Below are 18,254 nucleotides of genomic sequence, written 5' to 3'. Positions count from 1 at the left end.
AATTTTAATATTTATTTTTTAGTTTTTGGCAGACACGACATCTTTGTTTGCATGGGGTGCTGAGGATTGAACCCGGGGCCGCACGCATGCCAGGCAAGCACGCTATCGCTTGAGCCACATCCCCAGCCCGACACAATATTTTATTTATTTTATGTGGTGTTGAGGACTGATTCCAGTGCCCCACACATGTGGGGCCTGTGCTTCACCACTGAGCCACAACCCCAGTCCTATTTCAGTACTACAGCTCAAACCCAGGACCTTGAGCCATGTGCTCTACTATTGAGCTACCTCCCCAGACTCCTTGCTCTTTCTCATAAGGGACTAGGGTCTTACTGCTTTCCAAGCTATCTTTAATCTCATAATTCTGCCTCTGCCTCCTGAGTATCTTCGACTGTAGGTAGGTCACCACACCCAACTATTTCTTGGTTTTATAGTTTCTAATCCTTTGACAAAATTCATAATCTTTTTTTTCCTCTTTTGTGGTGCTGGGGTTTGAACCCCAGAGCCTTGTGCATGCAAGGCAGCACTCTACCAACTAAACTATATTCCCAGCCCTGAAATTCATAATCTTGACTTTACTTTTTTGACTATATAAAGCACAGTGATTTTAAAACATGTGCGGATAACCCCATTAGCTGGTTTCCTTTTCTGTGGGATTTTTTCTCACAGAATTTTCTCTTATGGAGTGCCTGGTCAGTTTTGATTGGCCAACATTGTTGTGATAATTATACATGAAATTTGAGGACTAAGACGAAGTTATCTTCTTATAGAAAAGTGTTGAGTTTACTTGAGTAAGATTGTCACTTTAAACTTAGTCAGCAATTAAGATAATTAAAAAATGACTTGTCTTTTCAATGTTTTTCAGTATTGTTCCTTTTGGATTTTTTTGCCTGTTCATCACTTAAGTGTGCAGTACTTTCTAATCTAAACTCAAAGGCTAGGGCTTTTATTAAGGGTCCCTTTATTGGTAGCCTCATTTTTCCTCTAAGCCCAGGAATTTAATGAAGGCTTGGTTCAGACTCATATCTTTGTGTTATCTTCAATAGGAGAAAAGTATCTTAAAGTGCCAGCCTTACTTGTAATTCTGAGATTCCTTTTTCTAATGGATCTTGGCCACATACATATATCTTCACTGACTTTTTAGCTTGGATCCCTTCAAACACAATTTTATATTCTTATAAAGATGTTTTGATTGTTCTTAGTGCTCTCGGACTAACTCTTTGATAATTGGAAACAAAATTCTCTCTGTCCTTCAAGATTCAGTTTTCTCCATATTCTTTCTTAAGCCAGTGGGGAAAATTATTATATTCCTTTAGGCATCATTTATACCTGAAACAGTGAGCTCTTTTATTCTTTAGCATCTTACAAGGTAACTAGTATATTATAGCCACTCATAAAATACTTGCTGAAGAATTAAATGAGAAGCTATATAAGAATATATTATCCCCTTTTTCTATTTGGTACCAGTAATCCTTTTTTACTGTAGTTCTTCTGATTTATGGAAAATTAAGTTTCAAGTTAATTATCTTTTGAATTGGAAATATGGCTAAAGTAGTACAAAGATAGCAGAAAATAGTATTTTTTAAATCATTAAATGTGGCTACCTTTGTGTCAGTAGATGAACATCTTGAGTTTCATGATCAGAGTTAAAACTTGTCAGTAGATAATACTCTGATAGTGGGTCACTTTGGCTTCTTTTTCTGGTTGATAGACATTATCAAAACTCAGATTTGTCTTTTTGCTTAATTTACAATTCTTTTGAAATAAATATCTAAAGTGTGAAAAATGTTCTGTGGTTAATTGCATAGCTAAAAGATATATTCTAGAAGATTTTTTCTTTGACTGACTATATGGTACCAGTCTTGGATTGAGAAAAGAGTTCCTCCATGACAAAGATATACTTAGTGTCCTACCCATGGCAGAAACGAGAAAAGAATTATCCCCTGCTTTATCCTAATATGTTTAATTATGTTAGGTTGATCAGTCCTGATCTTCCACATTGAAGTAAAGTGAGTTTTTATTATCTTACACACAGGAGACTTGCCCTTGGGGCACATGTTGTTTTCACATTTATTTTATTTACTGGTAAGTAGAGAATTAAGAGGATAAGTTAGAAAATGTAAGTGATTTGCCAGAGTTTGATTTATGAAATTGCAGGTTTGAATTCCTATTTTATGTGCCTAAGCATTTTATAGAATTGTGGGAAGTGATATTCACAAAGAGAAACTTTTGATTTGATAACTGGTTTTCTTTTAGGAAACAGAGTCAAGAAGAATGTGAGAGACTAGAAAAAGAGCAGCAGCTGTCAGCTGCAGATGAAAAGGTGGTTTCCGCTGTACAGGAAGTTAAAAATTACAAGTGAGTTCAGTTTCTAAAGGAGGGTGTCAATGTCTCATGAATTAGTGTTAGCTTTCTTTTTAATTTTTTTTTTACATTATGTAGATAGAAGAAAATAGCATGGAAGTATAAATAACGAGAGGATATGAACACATTCAATTCACACAGGAGAAAAAATAAATTTCAACTTAACAAATGAAAAATGTTAACAAAAATTTACTTGTACCCAATGGGCAAGACCATAGGGAACTTGGTCAATGCAAACAGTTCTGGGGGTTTTGTATGTTGTAGTAATTCTTTAAGAAATCAGTTTGCTGTGTGTTATATCAAGACCCACAAAAGTGTGGCATTTGATAGACCTTGGAAATCTTCTATGGATATAATTTGAAAAAAAGAAAAAGTTTTAAGGAGGAAGATATTTCTAGCAGAATTACTTGAGAACACACTGATGAACAGTTAAGGAAATTATAATTTATCAATTCAGAATCTCTAGCAATTAAATGATAAAGAAGTTATTAGTATTAGGTTTTTATTTTATTTATTTATTTATTTATTTATTTATTTATTTTTGGTGCTTTACTACTAAGCTACATCCTTAGACCTTTTTTTCACTTTGAGACAGCGTCTCAGTTGCATAGGTTCCCACTTAATTGCTGAGACTGACCTCGAACTTGTGATCCTCCAGCCTCAGCTTCCCAATCATTGGGACTACTGGCATGTGGCATTGCACCTGGTCTGTAGTATTAGTTTTGAACACACTGGATTCATATAACTTTAGAAATGTTTTTCTTATGTATGATAAAAGTCTTTAAAAGTATAGCTGATGGAATAAAGAGAAAATGGTCAGAATGTTTCAAATTTTATTCAATTGTTGTAATTCTTAGGCGGAGAATTGAAGAGATGGAAGAAGAATTACAGAAAACCGAACGCTCATTTAAAAACCAGGTAGTAATTAATACTGTCCTGTAGTTGCAGAATTCTTTGATATCTAATACAGACAATTATAGGCTATAATAATGAATCCCTAAAAACATTTTTTTAATGTGTTGCCTTTTTCAGATTGCTATGCTTGAGAAGAAAGCTCATGATAATTGGGTAAGATTTTTTTCCCCTTTTCTTTATTTTTTGCATAGCCTACCGCAACTGAATTTGAATATTTTCTCTTTAATAGCTCAAAGCTCGTTCTGCAGAAAGAGCTATAGCTGAAGAGAAAAGGGAAGCTGCTAATTTGAGACAGAAGTATGTGATTTTTGGTATCTTACTGTATGTTTTATAGTGTTTTAAGGTTATGCTAGATATTATCTATGATTGCTGTTTCATAATTCAGCCCATTCTTTCTCAATATTCAAGACTACTGGAAATGACCCAAAAGATGGCAATGCGGCAAGATGAACCTGTGATTGTAAAACCAATGCCGGAGAGACCAAATTTACAAAATCCTCCTCGGAGAGGTAGGGGGCACTTTGTAAAAGGAGCTATTTTATTTCTTGGTGCAGAATGTATGTAAATTACTTTTTATTTCTGTGTGTAATGGTTATGAAATAATCTGAATGATTTGCTAAAGCGGGAGGTGTGGGGGTTGGTGTCAGGGAGAAGGCTGCCTTAAAGTAGTAACACGGCATTGTTGTCTTTAGGTCCACTGAGCCATAATGGCTCTTTTGGTCCATCCCCCGTGAGTGGTGGAGACTGTTCCCCTTCACTGACAGCAGAGCCAGCTGGGAGACCTCCTTCTGCTACTCTTAATCAAAGAGATATGCCTAGAAATGGATTTGGTGAGCATTCACATGTTGCTTTATAGTAAACTGCTTCAAGGTTTTGGTTTTTTTCCCTTTTGAATATTCTAATGAAAACATAGAATTTGGGCCTGTACAATATATAGAAGATAATTTCTTACTTTATCTTAGTGAATGTTTTCTGTAAAATCTGTTCTAGAATAGAAAACATTTTTTTTTCCCCTGGAGGTCCCTGTATTGTTTTTTCTTTTAAATTTTACACTGTGAAGTGTAAACCTTTATCTTTAAATTAAATCTCTATGGTGTTCCTTTTCCACATATTATAAAAGTAGCCTTAAACTTTATGTAGCACACATATTTCCAATATGAAATACTTAGTCTTATTTCCAATTCTAAATAGGACTGTAGTCTTGGTAAGATTGGAAGTCAGGTTATACAGACTAAAGAAAAGCCAACTTACACATACTTCAAGTCTGTAGCTTAAAGTTTAGGACCAGTACGTATTAATTTGCTGTTCTATCAACCCAAGGCAGTTCTTTATTTTACTTAAGTCTCTTCATAAATTGTGATTTATGTATTGGGCAACCCATTTTTTTAAATATTTTTAATTGTAGATGGTGTGGTGCTGAGAATCAAACCCAGTGCCTCACACATGCTAGGCAAACACTCTGCAACTGAGCTACAACCCCAGCCCCTGAGCAACCCATTTTAATGTTGCTTTCTAGTTATTGTTGAACCCTGACCTGTCCACCAGTGGTTTATTTCTTCTGAAAAATACATACAAGGGCTCTGATCTTTTTTCCCAAGGGTCAATGGATGGACCTTTACCTCGTACTCAATGGTCTTCTGAGGCATCTGGGAAACCCGTTGCCTCTGGTAAAGAGACCAAGTAATTTCAAAGAATCTGTAATTGTGGATGCAGGATTTTTATTCTCTTCATGTTAGAATAAGTCTGAATCCATTCTTTGATCTCTAACAGACCCAGGATGTGGTCCAGCTCACATGAACAGCAGCTCCAAAAGTTCTTCTCCAGCTAAGGTGACGGATGAGGGCAAGGTAAGTTCTGTAGTTACTGTGAATCACGTGGTGGTGCAGGAACATGTTGCTTTCCTACAGTACTTGCTCTTTGCTTTATCCTTCTTTGTGTTCTATTTGTACCATCCCATTTGTTTTTTAAAAAGCAAACTGTTCCCCAAGAACCTGAGACCCCCTCAGTTTCTACCATTACTTCTTTAACTGAGCATCCAGTTGGAGTAAGTACTTAGAGGTTGAGAACTGAATTGGGTTTTATTCTGTGCATTTCTGGGAAGGATATTCAGAGCATGACACTAATCTTGTTTGCTTTAAACTGCATGCAATATTGAGCTTACTTTTCTCCTTGGAAATGTGGCTTAAGTGTGTACAACTATAATGAACTACAGAATGTGAAAAGTTATCACTCTAACTTTATATGGTGTTTTGTGTTGAATGTTCTAAGGCAAAGTAAATTCATTATAAATTATATAATTCATCATTTTTATTTTTGTTTGGAAGAATGCTATTTAAGAATTCCTCCATTTGTGCAAACCCTATTTTGAGTGATTTGAATTAGATTGGTATCAGATTTTCTGAAAGTGAAATACTGTTTCAGTGCAACAATGATAATCTGAAATGACCTCTTGAGCCAGTCCCAAGCAATGGTCTCATTTGTTCACATAAGTGCATTTTCTTGTAACTGTGTTGCTATTATATCTGGTAGGTCTTCTGCAGCTCTATAATAAAATAAATTTTTAATTGTTTAGTTTCAAACTCCCTACTCATAGGAAATGATAAATCAATATCTCAAATGGTGTACAGTAAATGAAAGTAAATATTAAAGCCTTGTCTTCCTAATTTGTGTATATAGCATTGTGTTGGAAAATACTTCTCAAGTTCCAGTGTATACATATTCCAGGAATATACATCTCTGGAGCAATCTAAGGGCAGCTTAGATAAGACCCCCCAACCCCTTTGTAGTAGAAGATTTAAAAGAGAGCAAAGACCCGTTGTTATAGAGGAGTAGAGGTGGGAAAAGCATGGCTTGCAGGCAAACCTGGGATTGAGACCCTTTAATATGCAGTGTGGCCTTCAACAAATTATCATAATCCATTTGCTTTTGTTCCCTCTTATTTAAAACAAGACAGTCTACTTAAAGATCTCAGAGGTTGAATAATTATGAAAGACTTACTGAAGATACTCTGAATAGTAGCTATTATTACATGGGTAAAGAATGTATTTTTCATTTTATTCTGTTCATTCTTAATATGGAAGTAATGAGCTATTGTGATGAAAGGGAAGTGATGGGGAGGAGGGGGACTCCCTTTGAAATAGGTTGTAGTGAATACAGCATGACATACTGGTCAGAAATCACCTCTGTTAATAACCTCTGCCAGTCCTCTTGCCTTTCCCTTTCCTGAGCAGATATAATCACTAACAAACTGCTCCCTCTTGTGGAATCCTTCTAACTTCTGTAAGCTGTCAGTGGGAATACACAGGAGGGGTGGGTAGAGTTTTGTTGCACTGATGGTGTTCTCTGGACAGGTACCTGTTTTGGTTTTAGCTTTTATCGGTGTTGGTACTTTGTCTTAATACATAGGAATTTTAAAACTTTTAACTTCTTTAAAATCTTAAATTGCAGGTTAATATGGCTATGAGAGGGCCCCCTCCTTTCTCAGGGGTACCCTTCATGGGCCCCCCTATGGAACCCCCGATGCGACGGCCTCCACCACCTCCCTTTTGGTATGGACCGCCATTTCAGCTCGGTGGGCCTTTTGGGCCTCGGCCAATTCCTCCACCATTTGGTATGATGATCTGAACAGTAGTGATTGACTTATAAATCACATTCATCTTTCATTTCTATTGCTTGCTAAAACAGTTGGTTGCTATCTCAGGTCTTAACAATGAAAGGATACAGCTGAGTACATTTTAACTTTTCCTCCAGTTTTTTGGGACATATGGGACACTACATAATCTTATACTGAGATAGGCAATAGCTATCTCATAGACAAGGATAAGGGGCTATATAGAGAAAAGCCAGAAATATTACTTCTGCAGATGTTTGTTGAAAATATGTTGATATGCACTGCAATAGATGAAAAGGTGGATGAGACACATGCCATAACTTAAAATTTTGTCACAGATATGAAAATCCTATAACATAAAGTTTGTAATCACCCATAATGGAATCATAGGCAGTAGGTTATAGAATATAGAAAAGGAAAAGTCAAACCCTCCTTACCTTGAGAAAAGTCAGAGGGAAGTGTTAAAGAGGAGGATTTAACAGTGACCTAATAAATGTTGCTGATTTAATTAGGTGGCTGTGGAAGGCCTTTTCCAGGAGGGCATGCACCTTGATTCTGATGGCATGTGTAAAGTCCATGCTGAAATACTTCATGAATTTTTAATGGATACAGTAATAAATAGTGGGATTTCCTTTTATCAAAATTTCTTTGATGTAGTAAAGTTCTTTTTTCATAATCTATCATCTTGTCATGGTAATATAGTACTTCCAAATATAAATGGAGCTCTTGTGAGATAGAAATAATTCTGCAATTATATAGTAGGGAAAGATAAAAGATAAGCCTGGAGCTAGGTAGAGCCATGTTTAAATCCTTAATATGTTGCTTCATGGCTGGTTGGTCAGGCTATAACCTAAACTTGTTCCATTTCAGTTTGCCTCATCTGGCAAGTCAGGATGTTCACCAGTTGATGTTCTAGGCTTGGGAGAAATTAAAGACTATATTAACATACTTGAAATCACCCAAGTTCAGAAATTTCTGGGTATTTACATAACTTCCTTTTTATTTTCCAGGTCCTAGTATCCGTCCACCAATAGGCTTCAGAGAATATGCACCAGGTGTTCCACCTGGACAATGGGATTTGCCTTTTGACCCTCGTGATTTTTTTCCAGGACCTGCACCATTTAGACCTTTAGGCTCATTTGGCCCAAGAGAGTACTTCATTCCTGGTGCCCCATTACCACCTCCAACTCATGGTCCCCAAGACTATGGGCCACCACCTGCTGCAAAAGACTTAATGTCTTCAGGCTTTAAAGATGAACCTCCACCTACACCCGATTCTCAGAGTAGTGAGGGCTGTTCACAGGCCTTAAAACAGGGCCCATAAAATTAACCTCTGACACTTACTCAGAAAGTGGACTATGAACTATTCATTGTGTTGAAGGATTATTGGCTTCAAAATATAAAAGTTTATTTTAAATGGTTTATGTTTTTAGAATGAAGCTGCCTTGGTGCAGTATACATTTGGAGCCAAAATATTTTCCCCCTAAATATCCCCCACTTAAACTAGAGTATCCTTCCAACTTTAAAATATGCAATAAGGAATACCTTTGTTTTAGTTAATGTAGCATATACAATTGCTAAATGGTTTAGAATGTCATAATTATGGACATTTCCTGTGGAAATGCTTTAAGAACATGTATTTCCAGTATCTTATTTTTAGTGTATTCCAGTTGATAACAGAGAAATGGTGTTTTATAAGCTTGATTTTTCTCTTTAAATATCTGGTCGCAGAGACTGTTACGCTAAAAATGTTTACTCAAAGATCATAAACTTCATTTTCCTTCTTGCTGAAGTTCTTTGTTGTAATAGTTCATAAAAAATTGTTTATTAATATTTCCCAAGTGTCTGTTGATTCATTGGATCGTCATGAGACTTTGTGCCATTGGGGAAGCATGTAAACTCACTCTCAGAACTGAAGATGGTGACTTGGCAGCATATTTCCTGTTGCTCACTGTTAAGGAGGCTGGACCTTGGTCAACTGTGGACTTATACAGAGGAATTTCTTTTACTTGTGAGAAGTCTTGTGGCTCTATTTTTGTAGCACATTCATGTACTTTTTTCTAACCACTGTCCATGTGAGAATGGTTTTCTGAGAATGAGTTTACATTAGTAGCAAGAGTTGTTTGACCTGAAGTTCTACTGCTTTTGCCAGTATTGCATTAAAACAGTAAAATATAGGGTGGTATGTTGTGTCTATAAAAAATAAGGAAATTTCTTTTAAAAAAAAATGTGCACACACACTCTTCTCTTTCCCATACCTTGCCACTGATTTTCAAGGAATATGATAAAAAAATTAGAAAAGTATAATCCTCTAAGAATGAATGAAACCCTAAGGCTTATAATGTCCTTAATCAGCAACTATGGGCTGAATTAAATTCTTTTTTTTTTAGGTACTCAAATATATTTTATTTAAAAATCAATTAAAGCAAGTCCTGAATCTGTAACTACTGTCTTTAAAACAATGTTCCTAAGAACTAGCTCTCCAGAGCTGTAATTTTAATTACAGCAATTTTAACAGTACATTTTAAGAGGTTTAAGATTTAAATAAAATTATAAAAGCCTGGTACTTTTGTTTACTGCTAGACCATATTCTTCCATTCTTTAAAGTTCTAGAAAGTAATAGGATTGTTGGAACCTAGAACATATCATTGTTCTTTTTATGTCCCCTAAGTATTCTCAAAATAGGGGCAAAAGCTTCAGTGTGAAACAAAATCTCTGTGAAACAAAATCTCTAAACTACTGAAGATGACTCAGAATCAAAAAGAATTTGAGTCTGTTAGGAAGAATTCAATCTACATAGCTTCCATTTAATATCAGAAGCAGCAGCTGTGTGTAAGAGAAAAACCATATAATACCTTATGCCATTTTTAGCCATGTAAAATAAAATTTAAGTCACAAACACCAATTTTGAATGTATCTTTCAACCTCTACAGGACACATGGCAATGCTGAAGTTACTATAACTTCTAATTTTAAAATAGCATTTAAATAAAGGTGATGTCAGCTAAGAAGATAGATTTTCAAGGAAAGGCAGATTTATTTTTTTATTCAAAGCAACAGTAGTTTTCCCTCTAAAGCCTTTTTTGTATTTATTCTATTAGTAAGCTATAATGCGTTCTACGTAGTTTATCTGAGCAGTTCTGAGCCCACCCATAATTTCCTCTCCTTATATCCATCTGATTGTACCACTTCTGTAGCAAAGCCCAAGGTAGCTGCCCATATACCGGTTGTGAGAGAATACTGTCCCTTGATTCAATTATACTTTTGTATCTCAAAAGTTTTAGAAGTCCTCTCCAGCAAATTGTCTTTGAGTTTAGTTACTAAAATCATTTCATTTGTGAAGCAGTAGTGTTTCAACCTGAAAGTATTACTGCTATAGTTGTAATTATTGTCCAGTGACTCATCCCCTCCCACACTAGAAAGTAAATTTAAACAACTAATTTGTGAGATACAGATTGTTTTGTGTTAATTGCTTCAAGATAAAACCACCTTTTTTGGCAGGGGAGGTTTGGTCATTCAGGTCTGAATTAAAGCTAAGCTAATGACAATGTTCAATTTAAGTTTGTTTAATGCTGATGAAAGACATTCATACAAAGCATCCTCTTTTTTTTCATATAACCCCATTCTTTGGTGGCAGCTGGGGTTGTGGCTCAGTGGTAGAGTACTTGCCTAGCACAGGCAAGGCCCTGGGTTTAATCCTCAGCATCACATAAATAAATAGAGGTTAAAAAAAAGCATTCTTATGTGAAGGATGCTAAATGTTTCTTTATATAAATTATCACTTTGAGGGGCTGGGGTTGCGTGTGAGGCACTGGGTTTGATCCTCAGCACCACATATAAATATAAAGGTACTGTGTCCATCTACAACCCCAAAAAAAAAGGTTTGTTTTTTTTTAAATTATCACTTTGATATACATGTTTTATAGTCTATGAAAAAACAGAAAGAACAATGTATCAGTTTTGCTACATTTTAATAGTAGATTTTAAGGGAGCAACTTCAACATCAGTAACATCAAACAAAAAGGTACTGAGTACTCCACAGGGTACAGAGTGCTGCCAAGCACCTTGGAAAGTTTACATGACATGGAGAAGATGAGGCCCTTCTCTTGAGAAGTTTACAGTCTGGAAATTTTGACTACTCAGAGTTTCAGTTGAGTGAACATTTTATTAAGGCAAATTCTTCATTTCCTAGAACTACTGTAGACTGAACTATTTTTGCACTTGTGAAATTAACCCAATCCAGATGAAAGAAAAGACTAAATTTGGTTGAGAATTCTTTCAGGCTCATATCGTTTTATTAACATTCATCTAGTAAACAAAATTGACGTAACAGACAACTGAAAAATTAAAGACTAGATCTCTTGAAGTGCAAGGGCTAAAATTACTGTTATTCATTTTAAAAAGCAAACAGATGGTATGATTAGGGTTTACACTAGTTTAAAAATAGGCCAAGTATTGCATTCCCTTCATGCATTGTTCATTTAAAATAGTGAATATTAAAATACATGGGTTCTACATGTAACCTACAAAAAAGCTCCTCACAAATCTTTATGTTCTGTGTATCAAATATCCACCTTGTGTACTATGAAAGTTTTATTTATGTCTCATCATTAAGTTAAAAGTAATGTAAATGGTGAAATTATAATAGGCTAATGGCCTGCATATTTTCATATGAATGTCAATATATCTAAATAGGAAATAAATGGCAGTTGTATCTACCTATATTAAAAAATAGAATATCTTTCCAGATTTTGCATACTCATCACTTTATAAAGACAAGGTATGCAGGTTTTAAGGTTTCACAGTCAGTTGTCAGAAAAACAGCAGTTGTTCCTGCAGTATCTCATTAGCATCTGACTCAATTATTTTTAGATGACATGATTTAAACCCACCCCAAAATTTGTAATTATTCTGAGAGAGATGGTTTTAATGTTAACCCTAGAATCATTAATGTTAACCCTAGAATCAATAGCAATGTGATGTAGAACAACTAATCAACATGACTAAAAATATGCTCACTTTCAGAAAAACAATCTGGTCATCTGGAAAAAAATCACAGCTACAATCTGGGGGGCACTCCCATATAAGATATTGATCTGGTCAAGGCACACTATTTCTAAGTAGAACTATCAGATGAGGGTGAATTTAGGCCAGCTCTAAGGAACAGCCTATAAGACAGACCATAAGTGATCCAATTTCCTTTCAAAGCAATCTGGTACTATCCTACCCACTTCAATTCAAAAGTTTGAAGTTAATTCAAATCAAAAGACCATATTGGAGCAAAAGTGAGCAAATGTGTAAACTCTAGCACATTCTTATTGCTGTATTTTAAAGTTTGAAGATGAGCATACGTACCACAGCAGTATTGTTCCAGGAAGCAGGGTAGGAACAGTGGTAAATTAGGAAAAAGACTATTAATTGCACAATTAATAGAAAAGTAAAAACATGTTTCAAAATCTACAATAAACCTTGTATCCAAAGGAGTCATAACAATGAGGTGCTGGACTTTAGTTCTGTGGTACAGCTTTGCAAAGGACTCACTGGCCTATAGGTACGGCTCACTTCCTGCCTCCTGAAGGATGAATATGCTACCCAGAGCTATGATGGTTTGTACTGAGTGGTAAAATTCACAGAAATTCCACATTACTCATGTCAGAATCATTCCTTGTGCAAAGTTTGATGTAGATGAAGATAAAGTGGTTTCTTGGTCAATAACTGCAATTTCTTTCTTTTAAAGTCAGTGGGTTTCTTGTATCTGTAACCACAATAGAAAGATGATTGTTTAAAATACTTTGATGATTGATTTACTCCAATGTTACATTCTAGATAAGAGGGACTAAGAAGAAACATGAACTAGTAACCATTAGTACAGTATGAATCCTATGTGTATATCACTTACAGTTCTATTACAATTGGCCCAGGTTTAATCTCATCCATCTCCATGAAAGTAAAACACTTGGTGCTGGTAAACCTTTTTTTAGGCTTGTAGTGTTTGAATTCAAAGAAGATAGCTGCACCTAAGGAATTAAAACAAACCACATAAGCCAGAGACCACACATTTCTTATGTGTCACCAGAAGCCTATGATTTTACAAAGTAACATGTGTCAAACAGTCTGATGACACAACTGTTGATAACTCACTGTGGCTGTCACTCCAAGCTCATCTACCATGTCTGAGTGACATTTCTCCATATCATTTAATTCTACAAAGTACAACAAAATTGTATAGCAAGAATGTAAGTTATGTACACAGGTAGAATCATAAACTACCAAAGAATATAAAATATTAAATACCACAAGAAAAACAGAAGTTACTTAAGTATCAGCAGTACCTATAAAAATGGTTTCAATAAGCACCTATATTAGAATAGAAATTTAAAAGAGTTCCTTTGATATTTTATTTCTCTCCCTCCTGAAACCACCATGCCCAGATTGTCCTTTCCATATTCTTACAAACTAACTGCCAGTTATAGTATCTTTTTACCCAAAGCATCTTATTGAAAGAAAAAAAATAATTCCTTAACTGTTAGAAAGTAATCATTAGGTTCCTAAAAGGACTTAAGGTAATTATTAGAGAACCTGCTTCCTTAACTCTGTATTATGAGAAATACTTCCCTGTCAAATAATATTTAACCACATTATTACACAACTAGATAATGCAACTGCTAATTCTCATAATTAAAAAAAATGTTGATTTGACTTTCTTTAAGTCAATATTCATAACTATGTGACATAAGATCTTGTTTTAAGTACACTATCAACACAAACCCAGATAAGTACTGTCCTTAAGAAGTCCTTAAGAAGTCAGTAACTGATAATTACAAACCTTTGGTTAATTTTTCAATATGCTTCTGGAGCTCAATGTCCACATTAAAATGAACATATGTATCTTCTTTTCTTGAAGCCACAGGAGTATCTTGCACAGGAGTTAAATCTATGCCATTCAGATCTGGAGAAACAAATACGTTTCTGCTTATGAGCATTCACATATACAGACGGAAAATCTAGAAACTGCAAAGGTTACAGTTCCTAAAGAGGCATGGAAAGAGCTGAGAGGAGATTCTCAGGCTAAGAGATTCCTATTTGGTGTGAGCAAGTATGTGAGAGTTGTTGAAGTTCATGGGGTATGTGGAGAGAAATGAATATAGACTGGATAGGAGACCTCATGAAGGGGACAAGGAAGCCTTTACATGGCCAAGTGGACAAAACTTGATCTTCATAGTGAAGTGGTAAAAAGAACAAACATGTTTTCCTTAGGGAATAGTCCACTATATTTTTCTATGCAAAAAAAAAAAAAAATCTGGAGTATATAATTTGCCACAATGGAGCTCTGCCACCAATTTCTAACTTTGATCAAGTATATGGCTTATTTAGAAAAGCCTTTAAACCTAACCTTATCATAATTTCCCTGTTAAGAACCCAAAATGGATGAGAACAGCCAACAAAAACCCTTTGGTTAATGAATAATTTTTCATATATATTATCTAAATTCTGGTTATACTGTTTACAACATACCCTGAATTTACAACAACCAGATGGTACGTTATATATAGTTTTAATTTTCTGGGTTTTAAAATCTCAGTTTAATCAAATTCAACATGGACTCATTTAATAACTCCTCAGTGTTTATGTGTTATTCATTTATGTGTCTCAAAAAGCTCAAAAACAATTTAGTACATTTAATAATTAAAAAATATTTACATAAAAATATTTCAGTTTAACATATGCAAAGGTAACTTAACATTTACAACATCATTAAATATTTTTGTGTTTTAAGTATACTTTCTGAATGAGTATGCCATTTTACAAATGGTCTATCAAACAATGTAAATATTTTCCAGTATACTATATATTTGATAACTAGTAACATCGGAATTTAAAAGTGTACCAGTATTAGTGCTGTGGATTAGGTTCTTTAAATAAATCTTTTTCTTTGTGGTCATATTTTTCTTTTAATTAGCACTAATGAACCCATGGATCTGACTTTATTTCTGCAATTGATAAAAGTTCCTCCATTTAATTTCAGCACCGATCTGTTCCTTTGGTGCAAAACTACAGATTAAAATAAGCCATTTGTACTAACTATAGTTATTTCTGTAAAATGGTATCATTTATTCCTTAATCACATCTTCATCCCACGGGATTGCTCTCAGGGCATGGATGTTATGGACGCACCCTACTTCCCTGTCCCCTGATTTTCATCTGCCTCTGTAGGACTCACCTATGTAGATACCTCAGTAGCACAGGAAGAAGAGGGGCTGAAGCAGGAGAGATGGGAAAACAGGACATGGGGCTTTGTGTAGAAAACTACACACCCATGGAAGGTGAGGAGTGCTATTGTTAATCTACATCCTGAAGGCTGTAGCTGCTGTTAAGGACAATGTGTATGTTTAGTCCGCACGTTAGCTGGAATCTGAAGAGCAAAAATCTATACAAACTCAAAAGCAAGTAGGAAATATATTTTGTAAGTCTTTCAGAACTATGTTCTGTTATGATCTCTTCTAGGATTTTGCCTCATTATAGAATGCATTAAAGTAAGTTGTCACATATACAACCCTGTCAAAAACTTTGTCCCATATGAGAAAAAACATAATGCAATTTGCCAGTTATTTACCCTTTACACTAACTGTAATATAGGGATCAATGCACTGTCCAGGGTCTTTCAGACCAATTTTCTCAATCCTGATAGTGAGTAATGTCATTCCTGGTTCTGATGGCAACCTTGGTAATAAAGTACCTGGCAACAGAGAAACCTCAATAAAAGATAGCTCCACCAATATTTCAGAGTAAATACTTTGACAAACAGAAGATATAGCCTACCTCTTAAGAACTAGCTAGGCATTATGTATTTTTATGTCCAAAATTCATGAACATCTGATTTATACTTTTTTAGAAAAATATTTAATTTTACACATATCTGCATTTCCCAACCATACAATCACCTTTAAGCAGAAATAATAATTTCTATAATAATAGTGTATAGTATGTACAATAAAAGTTTGTTAAAAACATCACTTGAGGAAGCCCAATTATACATAATAGTATAATATGCTCACATAATATTTATATTCCATATGTACTTCTATATTATACTCAGCATCTTAATATGAAGTGGTAGAACAAAGACAAGAAAAGCTTTTAAAATACTTGTTATTCTGTTCTAAAGTCTGAGACATTTAATATCAGAGTTGATCAATACATTCTTTCCTTTAGTTACTCCTAATAAAGAATAATTTACAATTTGATATTTATGTTTTAATTTAACTATATAGTCTAACTTCTATTCTTCATTCTATTTTGTATGATTTATTCTAAGAAAGTAGTAATATACAGACTGCCATATAAAAGGGCCATTTGTATAACTGAACATTTTCCCCAAAACCAAGTAAAATTTTTAAAACTAAAACCCACCCAGAACAACATGACAACATTCACCCACCAAGAACATATGAAGGAAGAAATCAACTGTTCAGTATGTTCCCTTTTTTGAAACTACCAGTAGAGAACAGATGCAAATAAGCTGATTTTAATCAAGTATGTATACAGAACCTCAAAATACATTTAACAAAAGATTTTGGTTGATGTTTTTCAAGTTTCTATTCATCAATGTGTTATGCTATTTTTAATGATGAGTTATTTGAAATACATGAAGCAATCAACACACTATATTTGAAAATACACATTTGATTGATGGCAAATGTGGCTTGAGGAAATTTTGGGAGGTGATGGGAATGTTCTGAACTTGTATAGTGGTGACAGATGCAAAACTCTATAGAGGTGTCAAAAATCAATGAATTTTATTCTTACAGAAGGGAAATGTTATGATATACAAATTATACCTCAACAATGCTGTTAAAAATGTATTACTTTCTAATTTAAACAAATATGAAGACAATACAGACAAATGCAAGAATGGGAAGGCCTGGAGGCTGCATTCCACTGTTGCATTAACAAACCTAAATGGGCTCAGGCTGATATCATTAAATATATACATAATACCTTTTTTATGCATCTTCTTTGATTGACAAATGAGGGTACTTTTAGAAGAGGGGGCTTGTACCTGGACATCTGGGATGAACTTCAGAGAGCTAAGAAACACCTCTGAAATTTTATGAAAAATGTGAATATGTATACGTTGATATTTATATACATACATATTCACATGTATGTATATCATATATGAATTTTTCTGCAGAAAAGTTCATTCTATTATGTAGTACATGGCTGTATAAATATGCTACAGTTTATGTACAAATTCTTGTGTTGATAGATATTTGAATTACTCCAAGTGTTTGGATATAGTTAACAAGGCTATTATAAATACTCTTCTGAACATCTTCTGGTGCCCATAAGCACCCATTTCTGAAACAGCGGAATCACTAAGTCACCTGGCATGTTACCTCTGCTGGGAGCCATCAGCCAAGTAGGTATGACAATTTCCTTGCCAGCTACTCCCATGCTGTCTAGTGGAAGGACTCCTGAAAGGTGACCTTGCTCAAGGACCAGGGTGGATCCGTGTTTAGGGTGTCCCCGGTTTAGCATAATAGGAGATTAGAGTGTTCCCCCTTTAGAATAGGGCATATCCTGCTGCCTGAGTTCCTCTTGAGTTCTTAGGGTCAGACAGTATATTTGGGAGACAGAAGCCCAGTGGAGTGGTGGATTTGGGCAGAGAACCTGGATTCCCCCAGAACGTGTTTGTAGACGGCCGGTGTGAGTTCGGGAATAAAGAATTGCTGTTTGAATCTACAAGCTGTGTGGTGGCTCGTGATTTTGTGCCCAGCCAGAGACTGCAGCAACCTCCATACCTACTATGTAATGACAATCCATTTCCCAAGGTGGTTGTGCCAATTTTTATTCCTAGCCCAAGTGCAGTAGTGTTCTCATTGCTCCACTTCCTCATTAGGTACTGTTTTCTCAGATTCTTCATGTTAGCCAATTTTGGTATAAAGAGATCAATCATTTTAATTTGCATTCCTCTGAAGATTAATAAGATTGAGCACCTTTTCAAATAAATCAAATAAATGATTTCCTCTTTCTGAATTGTGTTCAAATATTTTGCTCGATTTTTTATTGAGATGTCTATCTTATTGAGCTGTAGGAGGTCTCTATTATTTTGCTGGACAAATGTTTTACAAATAGCTTCTTAGTTTTCTTTTATAAAGACTTTTTGTTGAAGTAGAGCATATACATTTTAAAATGTACAAATTGTTAGCACAGTTTGCTGAACTTTCACAAAGTGAATACACCTGTATAACTAGCATCAGATCTAGGAAAGATATGATCAGCCTCCTGGGAGTGTCCTTCCCCACACCCTATCCAATGCACTCTTCCAAAAGATAGCAACCGTTGCTAACTTCTAACACCAA

General features: G+C 35.0%; 1 protein-coding gene and 1 pseudogene across 1 annotated transcript in view; one reads left to right on the top strand and one right to left on the bottom strand.

The window, feature by feature from the left end:
• Positions 1-8,896, top strand: part of LOC143640521 (transport and Golgi organization protein 1 homolog) — a 50,826-nt gene extending 41,930 nt beyond the window's left edge. The window contains exons 18-26 of the mRNA XM_077108271.1: positions 2,257-2,358; positions 3,222-3,282; positions 3,397-3,432; positions 3,509-3,576; positions 3,688-3,788; positions 3,972-4,109; positions 5,050-5,126; positions 6,727-6,889; positions 7,900-8,896. Of these exons, the coding sequence (XP_076964386.1) occupies positions 2,257-2,358; positions 3,222-3,282; positions 3,397-3,432; positions 3,509-3,576; positions 3,688-3,788; positions 3,972-4,109; positions 5,050-5,126; positions 6,727-6,889; positions 7,900-8,213 (1,060 nt within the window). The 3' untranslated portion in view covers positions 8,214-8,896. The remainder of the gene's footprint in view (positions 1-2,256; positions 2,359-3,221; positions 3,283-3,396; positions 3,433-3,508; positions 3,577-3,687; positions 3,789-3,971; positions 4,110-5,049; positions 5,127-6,726; positions 6,890-7,899) is intronic.
• A 3,650-nt stretch (positions 8,897-12,546) lies between these two features.
• Positions 12,547-18,254, bottom strand: part of LOC143640520 (axin interactor, dorsalization-associated protein-like) — a 32,606-nt pseudogene continuing 26,898 nt past the window's right edge.

Source organism: Callospermophilus lateralis, unplaced genomic scaffold, assembly GCF_048772815.1.
Source record: "Callospermophilus lateralis isolate mCalLat2 unplaced genomic scaffold, mCalLat2.hap1 Scaffold_322, whole genome shotgun sequence".
NCBI classification, from domain to species: Eukaryota; Metazoa; Chordata; class Mammalia; order Rodentia; family Sciuridae; genus Callospermophilus; species Callospermophilus lateralis.
The sequence above is the reverse complement of the archived record's forward strand: the minus strand, read 5'-3'. Positions and strand labels throughout refer to the sequence as shown.